The following is a 9,018-nucleotide window of genomic DNA, read 5'->3' as shown; positions in this document are numbered from 1 at the left end:
AAATAGATGGGGAAACAGTGGAAACACTGTCAGACTTTATTTTTTTGGGCTCCCAAATCACTGCAGATGGTGATTGCAGCCATGAAATTAAAAGACGCTTGTTCCTTGGAAGAAAAGTTATGTCCAACCTAGATAGCATATTGAAAAGCAGAGACATTACTTTGCCAACAAAGGTCCATCTAGTCAAGGCTATGGTTTTTCCAGTGGTCATGTATGGATGTGAGAGTTGGACTGTGAAGAAAGCTGAGCGCCGAAGAATTGATGCTTTTGAACTGTGGTGTTGGAGAAGACTCCTGAGAGTCCCTTGGACTGCAAGGAGATCCAACCAGTCCATTCTGAAGGAGATCAGTCCTGGGTGTTCTTTGGAAGGAATGATGCTAAAGCTGAAACTCCAGTACTTTGGCCACCTCATGTGAAGAGTTGACTCATTGGAAAAGACTCTGATGCTGGGAGGGATTGGGGGCAGGAGGAAAAGGGGATGACAGAGGATGAGATGGCTGGATGGCATCATCGACTCGATGGATATGAGTTTGAGTGAACTCTGGGAGTTGGTGATGGACAGGGAGGCCTGGCATGCTGCGACTCATGGGGTTGCAAAGAGTCGGACATGACTGAGCAACTGAACTGAACTGAACTTATTAAAGTACTACATGCTTATTGAGGAAAATTTGCAAAGTACAAAACAGTATGTTCCTCAAGACATTAAAAATAGAATTCCTGTGATCAAACTGTGGTGGAGAAGAGTCTTGAGAGTTCTTGGACTACAAGACCAAACCAGTAAATCCTAAATGAAATCAACCCTCAATATTCACTGGAAGGACTGATGCTTAAGCTGAAGCTCTATTACTTTGGCCACCTGATGCGAAGAGCCAACTCACTGGAAAAGACCCTGTTGCCGGGAAAGATCAAGGGCCAGAGGCGAAGGGGGCAACAGAGTCAGGGACAGCTCATTCCTTTTTTGCAATCGCACTTCCCACCTACTCTGCTCATTTTACAGAAAGAAAAAGGAAAACTACAGACCTCGCTCTCAGAAAGCTGATGTCTTCTCTAGTGACTTTTTCCCCCCAAATAACATTAACAGGCTGCAGACTGGCAGTCTGCGGGATAAATCCGCCTGGTAGATGACTTATTTGGCACAAGTTTTACAAATCACGTTTTCTGGTAAAAGTCCAGCACTCTCCACGTTCTCTTGCAAAGTGAGAACTGAGAACACTGGCCGACTTTTCCACTTGGCCACAACTTGCAGAGCTGCTGGGTACACACTGTCTAGTTTACCACAGTCCTCTCCACTGTGTTTTCTCAAAATGGGCTCAGGTCTGTCCTTTAGATAACCCCACAGGCCCTGAAAGTGTTAATCGCTCAGTCATGTCCGGCTTTTTTAGACCCAATGGATTATAACCTGCTAGGCTCCTCTATCCATGGGATTTTTCAGGCAAGAATACTGGAGTGGATTGTTATTTCCTACTCCAGGGGATCTTGCCGACCCCAGGGATCAAATCCAGGTCTAGTGCGTAGAAGGGAGATCCTTTACTGTCTGAGCCCCCAGGAAAGCCCTAAGTGAAAGTGTCAGTCCCTCAGTCGTGTCTGACTCTTTGAGACCCCATGGGCCAGGATCCTCTGTCCATAGAATTCTCCAGGCAAGAATACTGTAATGGGTACTCCTTTCCTTCTCCAGGGGGACGTTCCCTACCCAGGGATCCAACCTAAGTCTCCTGCATTGCAAGCCTGGCTTGCTGCAGTCCATGGGGGTCCCCGAGTTGGACGCAACTTAGCGACTGAACCAACAACTTGCCCTAAAGCCGATGAGGTTGATGCGTGATTTTAAAGAAACCTTCAGATCAAGAAATGCGCTTAAGGACAGTGGGCTAAGGGCAGGTATCAGGATCGCATTCACTGATTACGGACAAGGTTGTGCCACCGACTGTGCTGGGCAACGCCTGCCGGATTGGGGCATCTGCTCTGGTCCCGCGACCTTCTTTCCCTTCGGGGACCGCGCACCACGGCCCAGCGCCCACCCAGGCCAGCAGCGACCTAAGGGGTGCTTACGGCGGGTCCCCGTGCGTCCGCGGAAGTCTTGTGTCTTCGCCGGTACCGTGCACAAGCGACACCTACCTGGCGGGGCTGGCGAGGCGCTGGGCAAGAGCCCACGCCGGGGCGGACTCTCAAGGTTTCCGCCTGCAGGCTGCCCGGCTGCTACGCTCAGCGCAGACCCGAGGGCGGCCCCCTTACCACGTGGCCAGCGTTGCCACGACGACAGTCCAAGCCCCCGCCCAGAGTTACTGGTCACCTGTACCCGCGGTGGGGGATCCAGGGGCCGGCGCCGAAGCTCGCGCATGCGCACTGACACCCAGGCGACCTATTGAGATGGCTCAAACCACTGCACAAAGTGGGGGGGCCGGTGGTGAGGAGAGCCTTGGAAAGACGAGCCGCTCAATGGAAGGAGGAAGAAAAGGCCAAGATAGGACCCCCCCAAGTTGGACTTGACTTTCGGATTTCACGGCTGTGGGTCACGCCGGCTCCGCGCCGAGGGTCTTCGTGCCCTCCCACCCGCCCCACCTCGGCTTGAATGGGTGGATCCGGAAGGGCGGGCGCGCGGGGATTGCGCAGGCGCAGAGGCGCCGGTAACATGGCGTCCCGGCCGAAGCGGCGTGCTGTGAGCCGCGTGCCCCCGGCTCTGGGCGATGAGGAAGAGGAGGATGAAGTGGAGGAGCAGGACGAAGACGACAGTGACGAAGAAGAGGATGAAGAAGACGAAGTCGTCAATGAGGTGAGACGCCCGTGCGACCCCGGTTTACCTTCTGTCTGGGGGAAAAAAACAAACTTTTTGACAACCAAAGCCGTGTGAATGGGTGAGCTGCCTGAAGTGGCGGCTTCCCGCTACCTGAGGGTCTTGAAACAGAACCTGGAGGTGAGGAAAGGCCCTCACACAGGCACCACGTCGGTCTTTGACACATCGCAGCCACAAAGGTGTTTTCAAAAGGCCTACCCAGGCCGGGGCGGCGGGGGGCCCTGGGCCCTCCTATCGCCTCACCACCCTCCTCGGTGACTGTGTTTAATTCTCAGGCTGAAGCCACAAACTCTCCTGGGTCCTCAAGGCCCCGAGTCCATCCACTGCCTTCCCCGCGGCCTCCGCGCCGGGGGTCCCGGTACCCGCCTACCTCAAGGCGGCCCAGTCGCGTGTCCCGGAGGCCCGCCTCCTCCTCAGCTGTTCGCGCCGCCTGTATTATTACTCCTGCTGTGATTTCCCTCCGTTGTTCAAGTCTCATCTAAGTCGATGTATCTTCCCTTCAAACCAAGTCCTGGTGACACGTTCTCATAGAACTGGGTCCTACTATAGAGCCTGGCGCTAGGGATACTTAATGTTGTTCGTTAAAAAGCAGAGACGTTACTTTGCCAACAAAGCTCAGTCGGTAGAGAATCTGCCTGCAGTGCAGACGACCTGGGTTCAGTCCCTGGGTCGGGAAGATCCCCTGGAGAAGGAAATGGCAACCCACTCCAGTATTCTTGCCTGGGGAATTCCATGGACAGAGGAGCCTGGTGGGCTGTAGTCCATGGGATGGCAAAGAGTTGGGCATTACTGAATGACTAACACTTTGTTTCAGAGACATTACTTTGCCAACAAAGGTTCGTCTAAAAAGCTATGTTTTTTCCAGTAGTCATGTATGGATGTGAGAGTTGGACCTAAAGAAAGCTGAGCGCGGATGAATTGATGCTTTTGAACTGTGGTGCTGGAGAAGACCCTTGAGAGTTCCTTGGGCTGCAAGGAGATTCAACCAGTCCATCCTAAAGATCAGTCCTGGGTGTTCATTGGAAGGACTGATGCTGAAGCTCCTATATGTTGGCTATCTGATGTGAAGAACTGACTCACTGGAAAAGACCCTGATGCTGGGAAAGATTGAAGGCAGGAGGAAAAGGGGACGACAGAGGATGAGATGGTTGGATGGCATCACCGACTCAATGGACATGAGTTTGAGTGAGCTCTGGGAGTTGGTGATGGACAGGGAAGCCTGGCATGCTGCAGTCCATGGGATCTCAAAGAGTCAGACACGACTGAGCAACTGAACTGAATGTTTGTTGAATGAGTAATTAAGACTGAATGGTCCTTAAGACCCTAGAATGCCTAATAGGTACCCCAAACGTAACACGTCCAAAGCCAAAGTAGTAATTTATGCTCCTAGACTTTGCCATGTCTGTAAATGTTTTCCAAAAACTGGGGTCCCTTCTTGGTGGGTGTCGAGCCTACAGACACAACCAAGCCCAAGATTGGACGAAGGAACAATTTATTCTTGCAGCAAATAAGGAGAACACCGAGGATCTTTCCCAAAGCCGTATCTCTCCAAATAGCAAAACAGGGGTGGTTTTAAGTTGTCGTTTTTCAGTCACTAAGTCATGTCCAACTCTCTGCGACCCCATGGATTGCAGCATGATTCAGTGATGCTACCCAATCATTCTGTCAGGTTGGTTTATTTTTCTCTCTCAGTTCTTGTCTCATCGCCAAGAAAAGTTTGGAATGATGGACTAAAGTGTTTAAAACAACAGAAAAGTTACAGCTCAGTTACAGCTCAAGCAGACAGATCTTTTATTAAATAGACACTCTCAAGACACGGGAGCAGGCCTACCCCAGTGGAGTTACCGTAATGATCCCTTTTGGTTTCCCTCTTTTTTTACTTCCCATCTCCTCCCTTTGGTTGTGCAGTGGGCAGAATAGGGCCTGAACCCACCACCAATCAAGAAATGGGGTGCAAATGGGCATACACTCAAGACCAATTGACAGTTGCATGACAACAGGCTCTGTTGTGCATCTCTTCCCATAATTAAGTCTGTTGTAATCACATGTATCTATGTGTAGAATATTTATGAACCCTTAATAGGCTCCTAGCTGCCTAAGGTTATTTTGAGGAAGCCACTGTGGTTGGTTTGTATCCACCCCATCCTGTGTCTAGGGTCCATCAGGAGTTGGAAAAGTCTCTGGTTATTTTGTATCATATCTGTGAGCTCCTCTAGGCACTTCTGGGATGGGGTTTAGAAATCAACCGGGATCCTTTTTGGCTGGGGATCCTTTTTGGCTGGGCCACCTTCTGCTGCTCATGCCTAACTTCTACCTAACAATTTCATCCTCATCCTTCCTGCCGAACAATTTCAGTCTCCCCCTTCCCCTCTTGCCCCTGCATCAGGGTCTTTCCAGTGAGTTGGCTCTTCACATCAGGTGGCCAAAGTATTGGAGCTTTAACTTCATCATCAGTTATTCAATGAATATTCAGAGTTGATTTCCTTCAGGATTGAATGGTTTGATCTACCTGCAGTCCAGGGGACTCTCAAGAGTCTTCTCCAATACCACAATTCAAAAGCATCAATTCTTCGGTGCTCAGCCTTCTTTATGGTTCAACTCTCACATCCATACATAACTGGTGGAAAAATTATAGGTAGCTTTGACTATACAGACCTTTGACAGCATAGTGATGTCTCTGTTTTTTAATATGCTATCTAGGTTTGTCATAGGTTTCCTTCTAAGGAAGCAAGCATCTTCCAATTTGGTGGCTGTGGTTACTGTCCACAGTGATTTAGAGGCCCAAGAAAATAAAAATCTGTCACTGTTTCCATTTTTTCCCCCTCTATTTGCCAAGAAGTGATTGGACTGGATGTCATGATCTTAGTTTTTTTTAATGTTGAGTTTAAGCTGGCTTTTTCACTCTCCTCTTTCACCCTCATCAAGAGGCTCTTCAGTTTCTTTTCACTTTCTGCCATTTCTGCATATCTGAGGTTGTTGATATTCTGACAGTCTTGATTCCAGCTTGTGAGTCATTCAACCTGGCCTTTCACATGCTGTACTCTTCATAGAAGTTTAATGAGTAAGGTGACAGTATACAGCCTTGACAAACCCTTTCCCAAATTTTGAACCAGCCTGTTGTTCCATGTCTGGTTCTAACTGTTGCTTCTTGACCAGCATACAGGTTTCTCAGAAGACAGGTAAGGTGGTCTGGTATTTCTATCTCTTTAAAAAGTTTCTACAGTTTGTTGTGATCCGTACAATCAAAGGCTTTAGCATAGTCAGTGAAGCAGAAGTAGATGTTTTTTGAGAATTCCCTTGCTTTGTCTATGCCATCGAATGTTGGCAATTTGATCTCTGGTTCCTCTTCTTTTTCTAAACCCAGCCTGTACATCTGGAAGTTCTCAGTTCATGAACTGCTGAAGCCTAGCTTGAAGGATTTTGAGTGTAGTCTTGCTGGCATGTGAAATGAGCGCAATTGTATGATAATTTGGACATTCTTTGACATTGCGATTGGAATGAACACTGACCTTTACCAGTCCTGTGGCCACTGCTGAGTTTTCCAAATTTGCTAACGTATTGAACGCAGCACTTTCACAGCATCGTCTTTCAGGATTTGAAATAGCTCAATTGTAATTCCATCACCTCCACTAGCTTTGTTCGTAGTGATGCTACCTACGTCCCACTTGACTTCACATTCTAGGACGTCTGTTTCTATGTGAGTGAGCACACCATTGTGGTTATCTGGGTCGTGAAGACCTTTTTTGTGTAGTTCTGTGTATTCTTGCCACCTCTTAGTCTCTTCTGCTCTGTTAGGTCCATACCTTTTCTGTCCTATTTCGTGCCTGTCCTTGCATGAAACGTTCCCTTGATATCTCCAGTTTTCTTGACGAGATCTCTAATCTTTCCTATTCTATTGTTTTCCTTAAGAAGGCTTTCTTATTTGTCCTTGCTAGTCTCTGAAACTCTGCATTCAGTTGGGATATCTCCTTTTCTCCATTTCCTGTCACTTCTTTTCTCAGCTATTTATAAAGCCTCCTCAGACAACCACTTTGCCTGCTTGCATTTCTTTTCCTTTGGGTTGGTTTTGGTCGCTGCTTCCTGTGTTGTGAACCCCCATCAATAGTTCTTCAGGCATTCTGTCTACCAGCTCTTATCCCTTGAATCTATTTGTCACCTCCACTGTATAATCATAAGGGATTTGATTTAAGTCATAGCTGAATGGCCTAGTGCTTTTCCTTTCTTTCTTCAATTTAAGCCTGAATTTTGCACTAAAGAGCCCATCATCTGAGCCACAGTCAGTTCCAAGTTTTGTTTTTGCTGACTATATAGAACTTCTCCATCTTTGGCTGCAAATAATATAATCAGTCTGATTTAGGTATTGACCATCTGGTGATGTCCATGTGTGGAGTTGTCTCTTGTGTTGTTGGAAGAGGGTGTTTACTGTGACCAACATGTTCTCCTGACAAAACTGTTAGCCTTTGCTCTACTTCATTTTGTACTCTGAAGCCAAACCTGCTAGTTATTATCTCTTGACTTCCTACTTTTGCATTTCAATCTCCTATGATGAAAAGAACATTTTTTTTTTTTTAAGTTAGGATGCATGTATATTCATGAATGGGCTTAAGCAGAGGAGAATTAAGCATAACATTGAGGCAAAGGTTGATCAAGTCCCAGCTTTAGTTAATTGAAGTTGGAAGGGTCACCATCTTTATTCCATCCTCCACTTTGTGGGGACCTTAGTTCCTGCAGATCTCAAATATTATTAACTGGGACTTTTATCACTGCACTGTTTAATTACCTTTTCTCTGTTCCTTTGTATCCTTCAGATAATTAATTACTGAGACCTGTTTGAGGGCAAGCACTGTGGCCAGGCTTAGAATACAAAGTGGATGAGGCCAGAATGGCTTCTCTTATGTCAAGAAAGCCATTGCTGGTTCTTTTTCACCTGGCACCCCCTAACTTATCTGCTTTCATAAATGGTTCCCAAATTCACGAGCTGCTCAAGATCAAAACCTGAAAGTTAAATTTAATTCCTCCCTTTTCCTCAAAATCTTGTTGGCTTTACCATCAGTAGCCAGACATTTCTCATCAGTGATTCTGTGCTGATCACAGGCCACTCTTCCACTGTCTCTTGCCTGGACTTCTGTAGTACGTTTTAACTGGCTACATTCTTGTAACCTCCAGTCTCTCCTCCATCCACAGCAGAGAGATCTTTAAAAAATATAGGTCTGGGGACTTTCCTCACTGTCTCAGTTGAGACTCCATCCTTCCACTGCATGGGACCTGAGTTTGATCCCTGGTTGCAGAACTAAGATCTCCATGCTGCGTGGCATGGCCAGAAAAAAAAAAAAAAAATGTAGCTCTATTCTCCCTTTCTTGCTCTGACTGCTCTGGTGGGTTCTCGTTTCATTTGTAAGAAAACCCAAAGTTCTAATGGTTATTGGACTGAGAGACAGCTGGTATGGCAGGATCAGAATAAGGAAGAGAGTGGTGGGGAGATGAACATGAGTGGGGGAAGCGTGGGTGCAGGGTGAGGACTGTGGTTATGGGGGGGTGTATAATAACTCATTACTGACTGGAGGATTTTTGCAGAAACTAACATCTGTGGCTTGCAGTTTATGTAAGTGAATATTGAAACGTCTTCAGTCAATGTTTAGGTAACAAAAGATGTGTTAATGTATCTCTGGCCAATAATGTTATAAAGCTCCATGGAACAGAGCTTTCCCTACAAAACAGCTCTGCTCTTTGGCCCCTTCGTTGAACGTGGTCTCATCGTTTTTTATTTAGCACTTTTAACTGGCTGTTTAGCTAACTTTGGGTTGTAGAAATCAGTGCTTACATTAACAAGGGTAATCAGACTACCAGTGACTGCAAATTCGTGTAGTAACCACCACTGACGAGGGTGTGAGAAACAGGCACGTGCGTGTAGTGTTGGTGGGGTTGGTGGGGGGCAGTTGGACAAAATCAAAGCTTAAAATATGTGAATCCTCTGATTCAGCGCTACTGCTGGTAATTTACCCTCCAGCAATAATAGTAATACTAATAAGGCATGATTTAGGATCCTCAAAGGCTGATCTTATCTAGCACTTAGAAGCCTTTGAGGTTTTGGTTTTGGAGTGAAGTAATCCTTTCGTTTATTTATGGAATATTTCAGTGGCGTTGCTTCTTAGAGTCTGCTGCTTCATGGTGCGAGATCCGTTTGCCTAGCTGCACAGACCTTCTGGTTACTTGTACTCAGCATGTTTCTT

At 46.9% G+C, this 9,018-nt stretch overlaps 2 protein-coding genes across 5 annotated transcripts in view; one reads left to right on the top strand and one right to left on the bottom strand.

Moving 5' to 3' along the window:
- The window catches only part of UROS (uroporphyrinogen III synthase), a 25,905-nt gene extending 23,420 nt beyond the window's left edge, over positions 1-2,485 (bottom strand). The window contains exon 1 of one of the 4 annotated variants that reach the window (XR_826973.1): positions 2,113-2,301. Coding sequence is in view for 1 of the 4 variants with exons in the window: in XM_010859158.1 (XP_010857460.1) it covers positions 2,113-2,335 (223 nt within the window). In the remaining 3 variants the exon portion in view is untranslated. Of the gene's footprint in view, positions 1-2,046 lie in introns of all 4 variants that reach the window. The other 3 variants (XM_010859158.1, XM_010859160.1, XM_010859159.1) reach the window with 3 other exon arrangements.
- Positions 2,486-2,602: 117 nt separating this feature from the next.
- Positions 2,603-9,018, top strand: part of BCCIP (BRCA2 and CDKN1A interacting protein) — a 16,792-nt gene continuing 10,376 nt past the window's right edge. The window contains exon 1 of the mRNA XM_010859156.1: positions 2,603-2,767. Coding sequence (XP_010857458.1) covers positions 2,627-2,767 — 141 coding nt within the window. The 5' untranslated portion in view covers positions 2,603-2,626. The remainder of the gene's footprint in view (positions 2,768-9,018) is intronic.

Source organism: Bison bison, unplaced genomic scaffold (genome assembly GCF_000754665.1).
Source record: "Bison bison bison isolate TAMUID 2011002044 unplaced genomic scaffold, Bison_UMD1.0 scf7180017864456, whole genome shotgun sequence".
Lineage (NCBI taxonomy): Eukaryota > Metazoa > Chordata > Mammalia > Artiodactyla > Bovidae > Bison > Bison bison.
The sequence above is the reverse complement of the archived record's forward strand: the minus strand, read 5'-3'. Positions and strand labels throughout refer to the sequence as shown.